Source organism: Patiria miniata, unplaced genomic scaffold (assembly GCF_015706575.1).
Source record: "Patiria miniata isolate m_02_andy unplaced genomic scaffold, ASM1570657v1 HiC_scaffold_9, whole genome shotgun sequence".
NCBI lineage: Eukaryota > Metazoa > Echinodermata > Asteroidea > Valvatida > Asterinidae > Patiria > Patiria miniata.
Window position 1 is genome coordinate 15,522,186 of NW_024037076.1, and position 18,682 is coordinate 15,540,867.

Below are 18,682 nucleotides of genomic sequence, written 5' to 3' on the forward strand. Positions count from 1 at the left end.
GCTAGCATTCCTCCCAGTGTAAGTTGGGCGGACACGGAGGGGTCCACGAAGTGCTGGGCGTACTGCTGTCCCTGGTACGTCTGGAGGAGACGCCCAGGCACTTCGTAGGAGTGGACCACTCGTGGTCGCATCAGCCGGTGACCGTTCTCGTCCACTCCATGGAATGTCCTCTCCAGTCGCCATTCGTCTCGTGCGTGCTTGCAGAGGAGTTCCACCATGTGCGTGGCGGCCTCCCTGGTTGTGTTGTCCTGTTGGAGGGCGCCGGCCGTCTCTAGTCGTAACCAGGTCCCGTCCGGAAGATTCACCCGAGACCCGACCGGCAGAACCCTCCGCTGTCCATGCCACGGCAGGGCCGGAACCTCGGGGCCATCGGGGGCTCTGTCATTTTCCGCCCTCTGCCCGTGGCGGCTGGGGCGATCGGGGCTGGCCTCTGCCGCTCTGCCGAAGTGACAACGCCTGCCCTGTGCACGGCTCCATGGGAATCGCTGGTCGGGATTCTGCTGGGGTGATGGCTGGCGGGGTCGCTCGGCTCGGTCCCGGCTTCGCCGACCGGGCGACCTGCCCTGCTCAGGGCGGGAAGGCCGGGAGGACCGCTCCGGGTGGTCGCGGCCCCCGGCCTCCCTGAAGACACTGGACTTCCCTGTCGTCTGAGGGAAGGCGGCGACGGGGACCGACCTATCGGACCACACCGTCCGCATGGAGGTAGGTCCGGGGTCACCTGCCGGGAGGGATGAGGCGGGAACGGGACCTGGTCCATGTCGTCGTCACTGGCATGCACCTCTAACGCATCGGCCTCCGCCATCACCACGGCCACGATGTGCCCCTGGCAGTAACGACGGTGTCTGGCGCGGACGTCGGCCCTTAATAACCGGACTCTGCACCCTCTCTCGCGGGGGTATGGGCGCTCCGCGTGGAGCGCCACACACGCGGTGTTTACGTGCCTCCGCAATTTCTCCTTCCTGCCAAACCTCTTGGCGCAGTGCGGGCAATGTATCGGGGCCGGGTCCATCCTGCAGGTAGAAGAAACAGAAAGACATTTGGTTAATTGTTGGCAGTAACGGCCTGGTCGGACAATCTTCCGGCCACTCCGGGTGACTCTCCCAGGGACCAGCGCCGATGGTGGGGGAGATGGCTGTCCCCCTTCGGGCTCGGCCAATTCTGCACTGGATCCCACGTCCTCGCTGCCTAGCCCATCAGGAGCAGCAGCCGTCGTCGCCTCCGACGGCAGTGTCCCCTTCCCCGTCGGAACTGGTGGTGGCTCCTCCTCGGTTAACGGACCACCCACCTCGGCTGGCGGGTCCTCACTGGTAGTGCCAGTTGACGGACTCGGTTGTAGCATCACTCGCCTCTCTTTGGTTGGTGGCGGTCCCCCCCCCCCCCCGCGGCTCGATTGCCCCCCCCCTCCCCTTTGGTGGGTGCTGCGCTCTGTGCCTCAACCAGTCCACTTGGGCGTCGCCCAGATATGGCTTGAGCCGGTTGGAATGGACTACCTTGGCTTTGGCTTGAGGGGATTTCTGGATACGAAACGTGACGTCGTCCATCCGTTGCGTCACCACGAAGGGCCCGTCCCTCCAGCAATGCAACTTAGGCGCGCGACCCACATTCTTGGAGGGGGTATTCAACCACACAGATTGGCCAGGCTAATAGCTGGCACATTCTGCTCGACGATCGTAATGTCGCTTTTGATATGTCTGGCTCTACCGCAGATGATGACGGGCAAACTCGTGGGCGCGCTCTATCTTTGTCCTCAACCCCTACACATATTCTTGCCTTGCTGCGCCTGCCTTTGGTTTCTCCGGCTGGCCCACCACCAGGTCCAACAGAAGTCGCACTTCTCGGCCGAACATCAGCACGTTGGGCGTGAATTTTGTGCTGTCGTGCTGGGAGGAGCGGTACGCCATCATCGCGTACGGTAGGTGTTCGTCCCAATCATCCTGGTTCTCATGAACAGGCTCAGCATCGTCTTGACTGTGCGGTTGAACCGCTCCACCATCCCGTCGGACTGGGGGTGGAACGGCGTGGTGCGGGTCTTTTGGACGCCGAGCAGCTTGCAGGTGCCCTGGAAGAGCTCGGCTTCGAACTCCCTCCCTTGATCCGTGTGGATCTCCAAACCGGGTGATGCTCCAAACCGGGTGATGACCTGTCCGACGAGGACTCTGCCGACCGTCTGAGCAGTCTGGTCCGGGATCGGAAACGCCTCCACCCACTTCGTAAAGTAGTCGGACACCACCATGATGCTAGAATTCCCTGTCCTCGTCCTCGGGAGTCGACCCGTGAGGTCGATCGCGAGGCGCTCTATCGGAGCCCCTACCAGGTACTGTTGAATTGGGACCTTGAGAGGTCGAGGAGGTGACTTCTTGGACCCACACTTGTGGCACTTTTGACACCACTCTTCTGCCTGGCGTCGCATCCCCCTCCAGAAAACCGGAGCCTGTCTCAGCCGTGCGATGGTCCGGGTGATCCCCAAATGTCCTGAAGTCCTAATGTCATGCGTTAGTCGCAAGAAGTCGTCTACTTTCGCTCGTGGTACCACGACCTTCCATACCGAAGGTTCGCCATTGGGCTGCTCCCACTTCACCTGCAATACACATTGGGACGGCCGCAGTGTCTCCCACTTAGCCCACGAGTACTTGGGGCCTTCACCCAGCGCCGAGACGTCCCGCCAACTGGGTTTGGGGACCCCGTCCCCCAGCCGCTGCACGATCCTGTACAGTTAAGGGTCACTCCGTTGTTCCTGTTTGAGTTCCTCTTGGTCCCAGGCTTCCAGGAGTCCCGCTGAGCAAGGGGGCCTTCTTTAGTAAAGCATTTCTGACTTGCTTCCTTGGATCGCCCATACTGGCCACACGGGATTCTAGAGACGGCGTTGGCGTTTGTGTGCTTCCTACCCGCCCGATGTTCCACATCGAACTCGTAGCACTCCAGCCTCTGAATCCACCTGGCCGTCTGCCCCTCCTGTTCGCGGAAGTTTAACAGCCATCGCAGCGACCCGTGATCCGTTCTGAGCAGGAACCGTTTACCAAGAAGGTAAAGTTTGAAATAGTGAACGAAATGGACCACGGCCAGCAACTCTCTCCGAGTGGTACAGTAGTTGCGTTCGGCCTTAGACAGGGTGCGGCTGCCATAGGCAACCACTCGTTCACCATCGTCTCCCTCCTGCGACAGCACTGCTCCGATGGTGAAGTAGCTGGCATCTGTGTCCAGGACGTAACGATGTGTTGTATTCGGATAACACAACACGGGTGTTGTGGTCAATGCGTCCTTGAGGTGCTCCAGCGCTGACTGGCAAGCACTTGACCGGGAGAACGCCTTTTGGTTCTTGGTGGTAAGGGCATAGAGGGTACGAGCAATCTCGGCGAAGTTTGCAATGAAGCGCCTGTAGTAGGTCGCGAGACCCAGAAAACTCCGCACTTGGGTCAGGTTTGCTGGATGCGGCCAGTTCCTGATCGCCGCGACCTTTTCCGGATCCATCCTTACTCCCTCGGCCGACACGAGGTGACCCAAGAAGGACACCTCCGTCCTGAAGAGATCACATTTCTGCGGCTTGAGCTTCAGGCCGGTGGCTCGGAATCGCTCCAGGACAGTGGTCAGCCGCTTGTGGTGTTCCTCGAAGTCTGCCCCCCACACGATCACGTCATCCACGTAGACTACCGCCACCTGCCACTGCAGCTCCCTCAATACTTGTTCCATCAGACGCTCAAATGTCGCAGAAGCGTTGCAAAGGCCAAAGGGCATCACGGTGAACTGGTACAGGCCGTCCTGCATCCCAAAAGCAGTCTTCTCCCGGTCATTCTTGTCCATGCCGACTTGCCAGTAGCCACTGGCCAGATCAAGGGTGCTGAACCACCTTGCCCCACTCAAAGCGTCAAGGTTGTCCTCGATTCTGGGGATGGGGTACGCGTCTTTCATTGTCACCTCGTTGACTTTCCGGTAGTCGACGCAGACCCGCACAGACCCATCCTTCTTCCGGACCAGTACCACCGGGGATGACCAAGGGCTGTGGGAGGGCTCGACCACGCTGTCCTGCAGCATCTGTGTTACCTGTCGGTCGGCCTCTTGCCGCTTATGTATCGGCAATCTCCTCGGTGGTTGACGTATAGGCGTTGCTGTCCCGGTATTTATTGTGTGTCGGGTCAGTTCTGTCTGACCAAGTTTGCCGTCATGGCCGGTGAATGCTCCAGCGAACGCCGTCAGCAATTCAGCCAGCCGGGAACGTTAGACACGGTCAAGGTTCGTGGCTCCTCGCTCGTAGAGGTCTTGCAAATGAAGCGGTACCTCACTCTGGGCATCCGTCCTCTGTCCGGTGTCACCCAAAGGGAGGTGGTTGACGGCAGATCTTTGTTGCCCGTCCTCCAGCTCAATCACGTCCAGACCCTCCATCGGTGAGAAGAGAGCCAAGTGGCTACCTTTGTAGACCGTTACAGGGTCGGTCGTCGGGTTAAAAACCCGAGCCGGCACGGTTCCATTGTTTGTGTCAACCAGGCCGGTAGCGACCGGGACCCGGTAATGATCCGTATCCTCCAAGCTGGGGTACACCATTCCGACACCCATCCGGGGTTCGGTCTTTACCTCTTCAGTGAGGATCGGCTCGTGACCAGCCCGTACTTTCATGTTCTCTGTTACCTGCACTCGCGCCACCATGGGCTTGTCTCCTAACACCTCCCAAGGGGACCGCCTTCCCGTTATTGACGGCGTTGTCTCCCCATCGCCACTCGCATTGATACTTCGAAAAGAAATCAATTCCGAGTATAATGTCTGGCTCGATATCGGCCACAGTAAAGGTGTGGTTTGCGCGCAGATCCCCCACTTGTAAGACAAAGGAGGTTCGGTCACTCGGTACTGGGCCAGGCATTGTAGATTCGCTCCGAGATCAGACTCACTGTTGCTCCGGTGTCTAGGAGGCAACGCACTGGTTTCCCCGCGATCCTCCCCGCCACGTAATTCGCCTGAGACGTCCCACCCGAGGCCGGCCTGGCCCGAACAGCCGGCTCCGGAACAGGAAGTTTTGGTATTTCCTCTGTCTGTGGTCGTGGCTGGAAGGAGGCAGACTGCCGTTTCTGATGAAGGCAGTACCGCCTGACGTGTCCAAATTCGTGGCACCCATAGCACTCCACCCGGGCACGCGCACCTTGTGTGTACACGGCCCGGGCAGCCGATCTTGGTTCCTCGGCAGGGGTTGGAGGAGGCCATAGCCATCGGTTTCCCTTTTTTATTTTGCGCTTGCGACTCGAGAAATGCTTCCATTTCGGTCGCCAGAGTGACTGCTTCGGTCAAAGTCGTCGCTTTCCTGGAGAAGATGTGACGCTGCAGCTGTTCCTCTCGCAGGGCATTGCGGAAAGCCTTAACCGCCAAATCCTCACGGGCCAGTGTGGGCAGCTTCGGGTAGCTCTTCAACACCAAACGTCGGATGGATTGTCCTAGGCTACTGAGTGACTCGTCTCGGCCCCTCGTACGCATAGACAACTGAGCCCGATGTAGCGGAATCTGTGCTGTCATCCCGAACCGCTGCTTGAAGTGTTCCAAAATGGAGGAATATTCCTTCCGCGTTTCCGGTACCATATCCGCCAATGCCTCCTGAGCCGTGTCCTTTAGGTGAGATGCAAGGAACATCGCGTTCTCCGCCTCACCCCACTGATTGACTGCTGTAACGCTCTCGAAACGGATCAAGTAATCCGACCATGACGAGGTCCCGTCAAACTTGTTGGGGAGCATCAGTGATCTCCGACCCCCGGCCCGAAGTGATCAGGCGTTGTAGTCCCCCGCTTGACAGGCACTTGGAGAGCGCGCCCCCCGCCTGTTTAGGGGCCGCCCAAACATCGGCAGAAACCGGGTCGGCCCCCCTGGGAGCACCGGGTGGTGACGTCCCAGGGGATCTCCCAACTGCAGTGTTGTACGGCCGAGTAGCCGGGTCGGTTTCGCTCCGTTGGCTTGTGTGCGGAGCAACCGTGCCGGCTCTGCCCCACTGGCTTGTAAGCGGAGCAGCTCTGCCCCATTGCTCCACAACAACTGCTGCCGAACAACTCCACGGGCTCCACTCCATTGACTCGTGCGCGGAGCAACTCTGCCGGCTCTGCCCCATAGACTCCCGTGCGGAGCAACTCTGTCGGCTCCGCCTCATTGACTCGTGTGTGGAGAAACTCTACAGACTCCCGTCCATTGACTCGTGTGCAAAGCAACTCCACGGGTTCCACTCCATTGACTCGTGTGCGGAGCAACTCTGTCGGCTCCGCCCCATAAATTCCCGTGCGGAGCAACTCCACGGGTTCCACTCCATTGAATCGTGTGCGGAGCAACTCTGTCGGGTCCGCCCCTAAACTCCCGTGCGGAGCAACTCTGTCCGCCCCGCTCCATGGATTCCCGTGTGGAGCAACTCTGTCGGTTACGCCCCACTGGCTTGTGTGCGGAGCAAGTCAACTGGCTCCGTCCCAAAGAGTCGTGCAGTGCGGGCCTGCTCCGAATGGAGGTCAGGACTCACCGTACTGCGATAGTGGGGACGAAAGTACTGCTGGGGGAGATCCACACCCGGTTGTGCCGCCTGATGCGTGCTCGGACGGTTTCCCGCCCCCGGTATATGGGCAAATCCAGCCTGGGGGCGCCCCAAATGGGAGGCCACACCAGTTGTATCCATGTAAGCACCGAGTGGCGCTTCCACGTAGGGCCTAGCACTATTTTCATGAGCGTAGACGTTATGAGGTCATGACGGCGCCCTCAACGCTGGTCCCGGTCAAGCATTAGCTTAGTCTGGTTCCAAGACCAAAAGACTCTGACTATTCCTGATGATTCTTAGGTCAGGTAGCTTCCGGTAATACATTGTAATACATTACAATTTACGTCAGGTGAATGAAACGGGAGGAATTCCTCCTTTTTCCGAAAATTTCAGAAGTTTGCCGAATTTGTTTCGTCGACAATCGTATAGAGCCCGAGTATTTTCGAATATAATATAAGTTTAATTAACTGCTAATTACTTATTTGTTTCTTTAAAGGGAAAATACAACATTTGCAAACATCAAAAAATAAAACTACCCAATCATTTTGAAATACCTTGCTGGACTGCTAGTAAATGACAGTGAAAAGCATACTGTAAAATCATGGCACCTGGTATACTGTCATTTTCAAGAAAAGTGGTATTTTTGTATAAACTTCCAACGCTGATCGGCCGATCGGCGTTTGAAAAAAACTGGCTTTTTCTCCAATACTGGCCCCAGTTGACCATCGCACTTGATTGCAATCGATTACACAACTATGAACGGGTACAAGCCAGCTAGACTGGTTCCCTTACCTTACAATTCCCCAATACATGTAAACTGCCCTGTTTCTTCTTAAATGGAGTCAGGGAACCAGACTACAGGAAAATGATTGGTTTTTTTTGGTTTGTATAGCATTTTCGAACCCAAAACCTCAAAAAAGTCAGTGTAACTATATTTGCTATATATTTCCAACCCCCCAATTCCATCCATTTCTGAAAATTACAGCAAAAGCAAATGATGTATATTCCCTCTAATGAGTCGATAATTAATATTCATTGCTTTCATTTAGAAAACTTGAAATTCAACGACGATTTTGTGCATCAAATATACTCGGATCGTATGGGCGAACTTTTGCTGCGTCATGTACAATTTTGAATTTGACGACCGTTACCGAGATTTTCCAAAACTCGGTCTTCATTCGGCTCCGCCTGCTAACAGTGCTATTTGGGTGCCTAATTTTGAAGATTCCAGATCAACATTAGTCAATGTTATCTTATAGAGATATCAAACTGTTTATTATAACTGTATGATATTACGAAGCAAGTGATTTATTTAAAAATTTGATCAGAACATTAAGAGCTATAAGTGATAAAGCGAATTCGGAAACGAAGCCGAGCTTTGAAAAAAAGGGCCATCAATGTTGTCATTATTATTTTTAGCCACGGAGGCTGCCTGACCGCGTAATTTTTATTCTAAGGGGGGTTAGGGGCAATGTCATGAATAATTCAGTAGTTACGATGGGAACATTATGTTTATACATGAGAACGAACAATGACATCAACAGCATTGTTGTTAGTTACTCAACTAGTTACAATACATTAAAGCATTTAAAAGAACGGGTGTCGTCGAGCTACCACACAGTAGCCTAGTGGATAGCGAGATGAGCTTATGGATACAAAGATCACTGGTTCGAATTCACGTCGTCGCTGCTCATTTTCATCAGCTATTTTTCTTCTCCAAATTTATCACTGAGATAATTTTAAATTAAAGGGAAAATAGAACGAGAACCTAAGTCTTGCAATGATTCAAAGGAAAAACTGAATTATTCATGACATTGCCCCTAACCCTCCTAGGAAAAAAAATACGCTGCCTGACCTAAGATTCATCAGGAATAGTCAGAATCTTTTGGACTGGGAACCAGACTAGCACCAGCTCGGCCATACATCACCGATTTTAGTCTGGTTCCCAGACAAACAATTCTGACTCTTCCTGATGAATCTTAGGTCAGGCAGCCTCCGTGGCTAAAAATAAACATGACGACATTGATGGCCCATTTCCAAAGCTCGGCTTCGTTTCCGATTTCGCTTTATCACTTTTAGCTTTTAATATTCGATCTGATCAATTTTTAAAGTAAATCACTTGCTTCGTATGATATCATTCAGTTATGATAATACAGTTTGATGTTTCTGTAAGATAACATTGCCTTATGTTGATCTGGAATCTTCAAAATTAGGCACCCAAATAGCACTGTTAGCAGGCGGAGCCGAATGAAGACCGAGTTTTGGAAAATCTCAGTAACGGTCGTCAAATTCAAAATAGTACATGACGCAGCAAAAAGTTCGCCCATATACGATCCGAGTATATATTTGATGCACAAAATCGTCGTTGAATTTCAAGTTTTCTAAATGAAAGCAATTAATATTAATTATCAACTCAGTTAAAAAACAATTTAATAAGCAATTAGCAGTTTATTAAACCTATATTTATATTCGGACATACTCGGACGCTATCCGATTGTCGACGAAACGAATTCGGCAAACTTTGGAAATTTTTGGGAAAAGGAGGAATTCCTCCCGTTTTAGTCACGTGACGTAAATTGTAATACAATGTATTACCAGAGGCTACCGGACCTAAGATTCAAAGGGAATTGTCAGAATCTTTTGGTCTGGGAACTACACCGATTTTTCCCGGTTAATTCCGGCGGGCTTTTAGGAATTTGTTGTACCCCCCGAGTAGATCGAGCTCCGGATTCCCGTTACTATACAATGGGGAAGGCGCGGTATGTGCGCCTGTCTAGAAATGTAACAAGTTAGGAATGCGCTCTCTTTGTGATCTCCAGCGCTCAGCGTGGGAACGTGCGCTGGCTAGCCCACAATAATTATTGCATAATTACATTTCATCGGCACAGTTTTCTGGCTGGGGCATTCGGTAGCCTTCCTGTAATCGTTTGACCAATTAACGAGCTCTGAATTCCCGGATAATTAATTGTCACGTGACAAGCGGTGAACAACCGCTAGTAAACAATCAGCCACTTGCTCCAAGAAGTTTTTCCCTTTCGGACGCTCTCCCGACCTGCCCTCCCCAATTTTGGAGGTTTGCGGGAAGGTGTACGGCACAATAACCAAGCACCCGTTAAGGTTATTGAATACATTCAGGACAGTTAGGGTATAACCCTTACTGTATCCTCCAGTTTTAATATAATTTTTTTTAATATAGGATATCGCAATGAAGTGAATCTTACCTGCTTTGCAAATTGCTATAGTGAGAAACATCGGCCATGAGAACAGCACAGACGCCATTGGTGAATGACGTTCCAGCTATATGCACGCGTCACGGGAATCTGTTCTTGTGTTAAACTTTATTGGAACTTTGCCATATCCGAATACATGTTTACGTGTATACAGTCTGGCTGCGTTAATATTATTATCCCGAGGTCAGGGGCACGGAGGGCGGTACGTGATGGCACACTGGGTCACTTTCATTCTCGACAGGACGTATAAATCACAGCGTACGAAAAAATGAAGAGAAACAAGTGAGTGTGGAAAACCACATGCTTTTGTCATTGCCACAGTAATAATAGATCAGCCAAAAAAAAAAAAAACCGTGTCATATTGGAATAACATTTTGGTACTCTATCATAATATAATCTGTCTAGGTTGTATTCCATGCTGGCCACTGACAAAATATGATTCAGAAAACAGGAAATATTTCATATACATTGCTTAAAAATTTGAATATGCGACCGGGATCTGCGGAATGGGTGTTAAAGACATTTTCCCACTAATAATTTGTTGATGAAGAAAGAAGAGTGCGTCTGATGATCTCTGATATTTACATGTTGATATATTACTATTACCACCGTCGACGTTTTCTTTTCGCGAAGTAGCTTATTAGGCAATCGGTTACTATTAAACTCTTTAGCATTTGTGTGCCCTTGTTTTTACATTTTGAGGTTGATTATATGATTTATAATAATAATGATCGTGAAGTTTAGAGGTTTGCTTCTTTTCGATGCGGTTTCTACTTAGTTGGATCGTTTCACTTCGATCCGACTCCTCGACTTTTTAACTTGTTACCGTTCATGACGAAATTCATTACTGGCAAAAAATAAATCAATCAATAAATTAAAAAAAAAAACCACAAGAAACACCGAAAACAAATTGATGCGAGATATGGCATGTACTCTGAAGAGGGCGCTATTTCAAACCTAATTTTTCTTGTAGTTCTTTTTCTTTTATAGGCACAGCATCGCCACCAGAGCGAGATATATTAACCAAAATTTCCATTTGTGACGGTCAATTTCACTGTTTGGCATCGTTTGCCTCTTTTGTGCGTTTCTCAGCCGATCTCCATTTTGAATTACACATTCCTAATCATTTGCATGGAAGCATAATTGCATTTGAATTGAATTGGACTTCTGGTATACTGGAGTGGTTCTATTTGACTTTTCTTTTATCCCAGCGATTATGTTGGGGTTGTTTTGCATACTAACGCACGGATGATTAAAAAAGTGGAAGACAGGTTAATAACAGCAAACTCGTTGTTCGTATAATGACTTACTGAAAATATGAAATGAACCGGACATTGCGAATATTAATTATTGGAAATAACCTACTATGCTCTGCAAATCTACGTTTCCGTTAAAATATATTTGAAGGGAATTAGCGGTCAAAGGCCTTATTAAAGGGCATGTATAATTTGTAAGTAAGCAGGGTGTCCTGTCATAGAATATTCAATCATCTAAACATTTACATGCCGAATTTCGGGAGCAGCCACGAATTTCACGTGATAGCTAGTCGATCGTTTCCGTGTAAGTTTTACTTACACGTGTCAGGTAATCGAACGCAGCCATATATTTCGGATCACAAAATGGACTGGAGGGGCAGAAATGCACATGTGATTGCTTTGCATACCAACACTCGGATGGCTGAAAAAAAGTAGAAATGCAGGGTAATTACATACAGCAAATTTGCTGTTTGCAATTACTTAAACAAAATAAAAATGACCCACTTAGTTGCAAACCCTCATTAAAACAGATTACCGGATGGTTCGAAGTAGGAATTATCTCTCTCTCAACAACGTATTATTTTGTTTTTTTAATTCATAAAACGAGTTTACTGACCCTTTTTTAGTTAATATTGCAGGTTGCAGTTATACATGTATAACATAATCTACTGCGTAAGAAAATTTATTATAGAATGTAAGATTGCAATAATAATTGATCGTACATTTTTAGATAGATCTGTTTGAAAAGTAAAGTTCAGATTTATCAACAACATAGTGTCTTGTAGAACATGGCTGGTATCTCACTGATATACCGCATCTGCGCAACACATCATTGGCGTGGTAGGTGTCTTGGGGAATGGTCTTATCATCACGGTTATCTGGCGAGTCCCCTTCATGCACACATCATCCATAGCGATTATCTGCCATCAAGCAATCATCGACTTTCTGGGTTCGCTGCTGCTGATTCTGCAGCTGAACATTCCCTTACCACATACGATCGGCGGCGAGCTGCTGTGCCGTGTGTGTATCGGGCATGTCACCCTCTTTCTGCTCTTCGTCGCGTCCACCTACAACCTCCTTGCCTTGACTCTGGGCAGGTACATCAACATCGTTAAACCCCTCCGCTTTCGGATGATTCATTCCGGCAAGGGAGTAGCAGCAACGATAGCAATCATGTGGCTGCTTGTCACGTTCATCAAATCCTACTCGTTCTTCCTTTACAGCGTCGTCGACGGCCATACGTGTGTCTTCCGAAACTTCCAATCCTCCAAGGTAATGGGCCCGCTTATCATCTGCCTCCGGTTCTCCCTTCTCACCGTGATTTTGCTCTTCTGTTACATACGCATCGCAAGGACGCTGAAGCGTTAAACAAAATTCATGTCCCTGAAAACTACCATCGTTGACCAGGACCATATAACGACATCAGAGGTGGGTCGGGCGGAGCAGATGCATCAGCAGCATCAGCTTCTCAGGGTAAGAAGGGACATGTTCGAAAGTCTGGTCATTGTCTTTGTGACATTCGTTGTCTGTTGGACTCCCAGCCAGGTCACCTACTTCATGTTCAACATTGGTTGGATCGATTTGGACGACAAGGGACCTGTTAATGTCATCGGAACCAAAATGACGGCATGCAACTGTTGCCCCAACCCGATCATCTATTGTTTTAAGTACAAGCTTTTCCGCCAGACGATCTGTACGATGATTGCCGTCCAGGTAACGAACAGTATGATTGTCTTATCCCGACAGCAGCCACTAACACGACCCAGAACTACAACATGCAAGAGTTCAAAATGACAGTCAACGGGTAAATAAAAACAAGAGTCGAAATGGGTTATGGGTAATGACCATCGCGCTACTGCACTTTGGCCAAGAGTGAAATATCACTTTATTCAAATGTAAATTTACTCCACCAGACTGAATTGAGGGACAAGACGATTGAGAGAGTTATTCATTCAATCGAAGCATTGACTAAAATGAACTATTTTAATTAATTAAAATGTTTAATGGTGTGCACTCTGAGTTGTCTAGCTCCAGTTTCACTATTTAGAACCGTGCTGGTTTCTCTTTCAATTCCCATTTTTTTTCTGGCAGTATGAAATTTGGGAAAACATGAACAATATTGGAAGACGGTAGTGTTTTGAATCTAGTCTACATTTTAGAATAAATTATATGTAATTGTATGAGGTTTTCGGCACGTTTTTCAGAATGGACTCCAATGGTAAAAAAATTAATAGGTATTTAAGAATAGGTGGTCTATTTGTTTTTCAGTCACAGACATTTTTTATCTTAAAAGCAGGATTGGTTAGAACAAGTACCGGATTTGAGGTGCTGCTATGCTGTCATCCGTTTCTTTCCTCTCTTAAAATACAACACATTTTTGCATTTCGTCGGGGAGGGGGGGGGGGTCCCTGTCCCTTGTGCAACATAGGGGAGAGCTACCCTCTCCGTCAGAGGCGTGGCATTTGTTTCACTCCCTTCAATTGACGAGCTGTTACAAACATCAAGACGCTTTCAAAAATAATTCACCCATTCCTATTGGTCGAGAGCCCGTCACATGGTCGGTTTCAAACGGTTGATGAAGACCGGCATGCTGGTCTGAATCAATTTTCCAGTTTCACATTGTAACCAGGTCGGATTTCAGTACTTACTTTTACCCGACAGGTTCCTTACTCCATGTACTCCAGCATTCATTTCATAACTTTTGTAACTTCGTGTTTGTGTCATTTTACATGTGAGCAGCCATTGCAATCATGCTTTTTGCCTAGCGCCCTCTCGCGGCCAACTAAACTTTTTTTTACAGCGCGCGCCGCCTAGAATTTTACTTAACTATGCGATGGGCGTAGCGAGCATGCGAGTTTTGCGTTCCACCGCGCTTTGTTTAAGAGGAATAGCTGACATTCCGGGCGTTTTCGAATGGTTTTCTTGTAGGGCTAGGTCCAAAATATTGTTGATTCCGTTCCAACTCTGCTTTGGGTTGACATCTATCTGCCTGGTTCTGCTCCTGCTTTGCGACCAGCATTTACAGCGAGCATTGCACACTCCACTTTTTTCTGCAAGTTTTGGGTGCGGCTCCCCGATAGCAGCAATATAATTTTATATCCGGCGTTGCCGGCATTGCATTTTGCAATATTTTTTGCTGCTTCTACATCAATTTTAACACCGAGCACGGAGAAGACATGAACGTAGATCATCCCAAGTGGTGAGTAAATCCCATGTGTCTTATTTAACTCTTTTATGCCTGAAGCTGTTTCTACGAATGTAGGGTTTTAAACCATGTAATGTGGTGCATCGCTGATTAACCAGGTCTCCTCTCGCTGCAGTGGACTTAATTGACCATATCAAAGGCACCTAAACAGCTGAAGCTGGCAATTTGGGAAAATGGCGGGTATTTTTTTTTACAAAGCAAAGCTGCGAAATTAGGCCCTTTTGCTGAACATCTTAGTATTGTACAACATGAATAAGCTAAAACTATGCAAAATATCATGCCTTTATCATCGAAGGCATATAAGACCGATTCTGAAGCCCAGCCCAATGAGGTTTTGGTCAATTATTACGGTCCTGATTAACCCTATTAGGACCGTGAAGGAGCACAAGCGTCTTGTAATAGCACCAAAACGCTTTTGCCGATCGGCATGAAATTTGGTGACTTTTCCAAACTTGTATCGGTGTAATATTGTAACAATAATTCATTAATTACTTAATACGTAAGTCCAACTTAGGTTTAGTCAAACAGTTTTGATACCCAGGCTTGGTCTGACTATAGAGGGCGATATGTGCGTCGCGCGCCATGTATATAAATAACCAAGGGCCTCGCGCTGTCTGACTGTTAATACGTGCAGTAACCCAAACTGCCCTAATTCATTATATTGGTACTCAAATTCCGGAGAATGTCCTTGGTTAGCATGGCAAGCAATTTAAAACTACATTCATAAATACCTCAAACAGTTTAGCTATTCCTATTGGTCGAGAGCCCGTCACGTGGCCGGTCTTAAACGGATGATAAAGACATGGCTAGCTGGTCTTAAACACTTTTCCAGTGTCACAATAAAAAGTGGACTCCTAAAAATCCGGTGCCTCTTACCATTTTATTGGTTGATCGTTCACAATCCTCACGTAGGCATGCGGAACACTATACCAGCGAGTCAGAATTTTATAGTTCTAAATTCAACACGCAGCGCCCCAGGTGCGTTCTGCGCGACATCGCGCAGAACATGCTACGCGCGCGTCAATCTCCATAAAAGGGTTGTTTACATCTTACTCGCCAGCTGAACACTCCAGTATTTTGCTAGAGGGATGTTTCAAAAAGCACGAAGTGAACTTATTGAACAAAATCAGGATTTTTGAACGAATTATTTGATTTCTTTATACCAAAAAGGTTTTTATGAATGGGAATAAATATGTGCTCGGTCGGTATTTATCACTCTGTTTAAGACCGCTTAGAGTCTGGGTGCTGATAATTACCCGACCCTCCGGCTCGGGTAATTATCAGCACCCAGACTCTAAGCGGTCTTAAACAGAGTGATAAAAACCTCTCGAGCACACATTTATTCCCTTAGTAATGTTAAAGCTTGGTTATTGTGTGTAAGTACATGAAAATAATTGATTTTCGTTGGTAAAACCATGTTTTCTCTCGTGGAACCAGGTAGCCACACTAGGTATCCACATTAGACTACAGTTCATAGTCTCGTGACCAACTCCAAAATGGCCTCCATTTGCGCATCAAACTGCTTTTAATTTTCATTTTTCTGCAGTCTACAATATTGTCGTTGTTCTGGGGTACTTCTTTAACATTTTGTGCATAAAAAATGCAAAAAAAAAAACTGCCATAAGTACTTGTAGGGCTCATTGTGGTAGAAAATACAAACATTGGAACAAAAACAGGAACAAAAAATGAAATTTGCCCCGAAAGTGAGTACAACGCCCTCTAACGCTTACACTGTGTTTTAAAAGGTGTTTTAATTGGATATATACCGACCAAAAGAATGTTTGGTACCAAGTACCAAGTGGGCAAAGCTGTTGGTTGGTCAATTGTTGTCAGCTGACCTTATCACACTGATCAACATGTTTGGATAGGCTATGGGGAAATACTTGAAGTGAAGGAAATGTTACACTTGCAATGCAAGCTGTTCAAAATATATCGTGTGAGGGCGCACTTTTGTGGAACAAACGGCACACGACGCCGGCGTGAGGCTATCCACTATAGCGTCTCGAAAGAGACTATAACATGTTCACTTTATGGGAGTTATAATAGGTCCGAGACAGAGAATTTACTCTCGAGCAGAACATCTTACAGAAAACATATCATAAACTGGGGTCACCTTAGTTATTACCCTTGGTAACGGGCAGAATTAAGCCTTACCATGTATAAACCTACTACCGGTATTACTGACAATTCTATAATAAAATTAATTTCATGAAAGACATTTCCTAAACTATTATGTTGCTATTTTTCCATGGTTATAAATAACATTATTGTTCAGTTATAATTGTACAAGTTTTGTAAATAATATCAATTTCATTCAATTCGGATATTTTGCAAAGTTGTCCCGCTATACGGGGAAATTTTGATAACACACTAGGAGGCTCTAAATCATATTCAAAAAAACGAATTGAAAAATTGTCACTAGGTTTCAGATTAGTGTTCAGGTGCAAACAAGTACAAGGGAAAAATATTTGGCTTGTCATGTTTCGGACATTTATTATTTATTCAGCCAAATAAAAGAATACAAATATACAATAGACAAAGACTGCAATACATAGGCCTATACATCAATAACCAGGAAAACACAAAGAGAAAAAATTATAAAATTCACCAAGATGGGCTAGGGGCAACTAAAGCAAAACAAATACTGTAGTCTGTAGACCTATAACCCCTCAGTCAATTTGATTGATTATTTGTTTAAAACCAAAAAGAGAATATACCAAAGAAAAACAGGTGATTGATCCTATTACAGATTATATGCTGGGTATATTAAGGATAAAAGGGGTACAAGGGATTAACTACACCTAATTACAAAAGAAAATACGATTAATTGCACGCAAACAAATATAAAATTAGAAATACAAAAGGAACATTAAAAAGATACACCTGAAAGGAACATTAAAAAGATACACCGAAATTAGACCTACAGCTTGCTGGAGCGCGCACCTTTAATGTTTACTATCCAATGACTGTATGGAATGTGGTTTCTACACAATGTAATTTGAGCCACCCGACCCTCACAACCAGCCCATTCACCCCTGATTAACCTCTGGCATGTCTGGAGTATCTCTCAGGCCCCAAACAGCCGTTAAAACCACAGACATAACCCCATTTGACATTCCATTTTGGTCACAGGGGTGATCGAATAATCCCAATGTATATAGTGCATTTGTACACAAGCCTATGTAAATGTGCACAAGCACACAGGGTTTTCCCGCCAATTTTCAACCCCTCCAGTAGGATCACAAGACTGACACCCCCTCTGAAGGAGGTACTATGGTCCATACTACGATCTGGTGAGAGATGGCCCCGGGTGTGTTTACCACGTGGCCAGGACAATATAAAACATAAAAATGTGAAGAAACGATTTTCCATTCTGAATCAGGGGGAACATTAAAATGATGGCAAGAACGAACACGTACCTTGCTAAATACCCCCCGAAATAATCCATGTTAAGAAACAAATCTCTGAAAGTTAAATCGACGATCATAATCAAAGTGAAAACCTAAAAAGCCGGTTAGAGAGCCTACTCTAGAATTGACATATCAACCCACTGTGGCTCAGATCTGGCATTAAAGATCCCATACGAAGCTGCTTCAAGCCCATTTGCTTAATTAGATGAGAACAACCTGTCAAATCTACCACAGTTGACGGTAGGTTAAACACTGCAATGATTTAACTCGTTTCTTGCAGTGGAGGTCTTCTTTCCCTGTCTTTTAATCACAATCGTAAAATAACGCTACTAGTTTGGACTGGACTAAATATCAGCCTGGGGGCTTACATTATAAGTATTTCAAATGCACAGAAATGTAACGATTTTATTCAAGGTTTTTTTGGGGGTGTGCATCCGTTGCCATAATATCGCAATGGAGATAAGATCGTTCGGAGGCTCGAGTTTCGACATGCAATTTTCTCACAAGTCAGAATTTCCAGCAAATGTCTGGTTTTGGTTTATCTGTTCTAATCACCTGCAAATAAACAGCATTTAACAGCTCCAGTTACCGTTGTTTAACCAAGAAGCTCAGTCGTTTTTGTATTATATTTTTTTATTGTAAAACATCTTTTCCCGATAGTTATCAAATTCGGACGCTCTCTGCTAGTATTTGAGATGCCCTTGAAGATTACAAAAGGTCTTCTCCACATTATGCACGTAGTCAAACGAGCTTCATACATTAAGGTGAACTATGTTCACTACAAAAACTGTGGTTGGCAAGCAAACACTTTTGTAAACACTTTCTTTTACAATCATTTTGTAAACATGTTTAAATACTAAACATGATTAGAGTGTTGATGGATATAAATATTTAGCAAATGAACATCGATGTTTAGGAATTGGACACATAGTGTTTAGTTTCTTTACATGATTACAAAGTGAGAGGAGGATTGTGTTTAATTGCTAAACTCACTTTCTAGAGTAATCCTTTATTGTTTTCTATATTTCTTGAGTTTCCAAACACTATGTGGGTTTCATCCAACCTTTATGAATGAATATTTGTTCGTCGTGTACGTC

General features: G+C 46.7%; 1 protein-coding gene across 1 annotated transcript; it reads left to right on the top strand.

The window, feature by feature from the left end:
• The first annotated feature begins 11,864 nt into the window (after nt 1-11,864).
• Nucleotides 11,865-12,764, top strand: LOC119720909 (ovarian cancer G-protein coupled receptor 1-like). Its single transcript, XM_038190776.1, has 2 exons — nt 11,865-12,242; nt 12,378-12,764. Exons 1-2 carry the CDS (start codon nt 11,865-11,867, stop codon nt 12,762-12,764), a joined length of 765 nt encoding a protein of 254 aa, XP_038046704.1.
• Nucleotides 12,765-18,682: the final 5,918 nt, after the last annotated feature.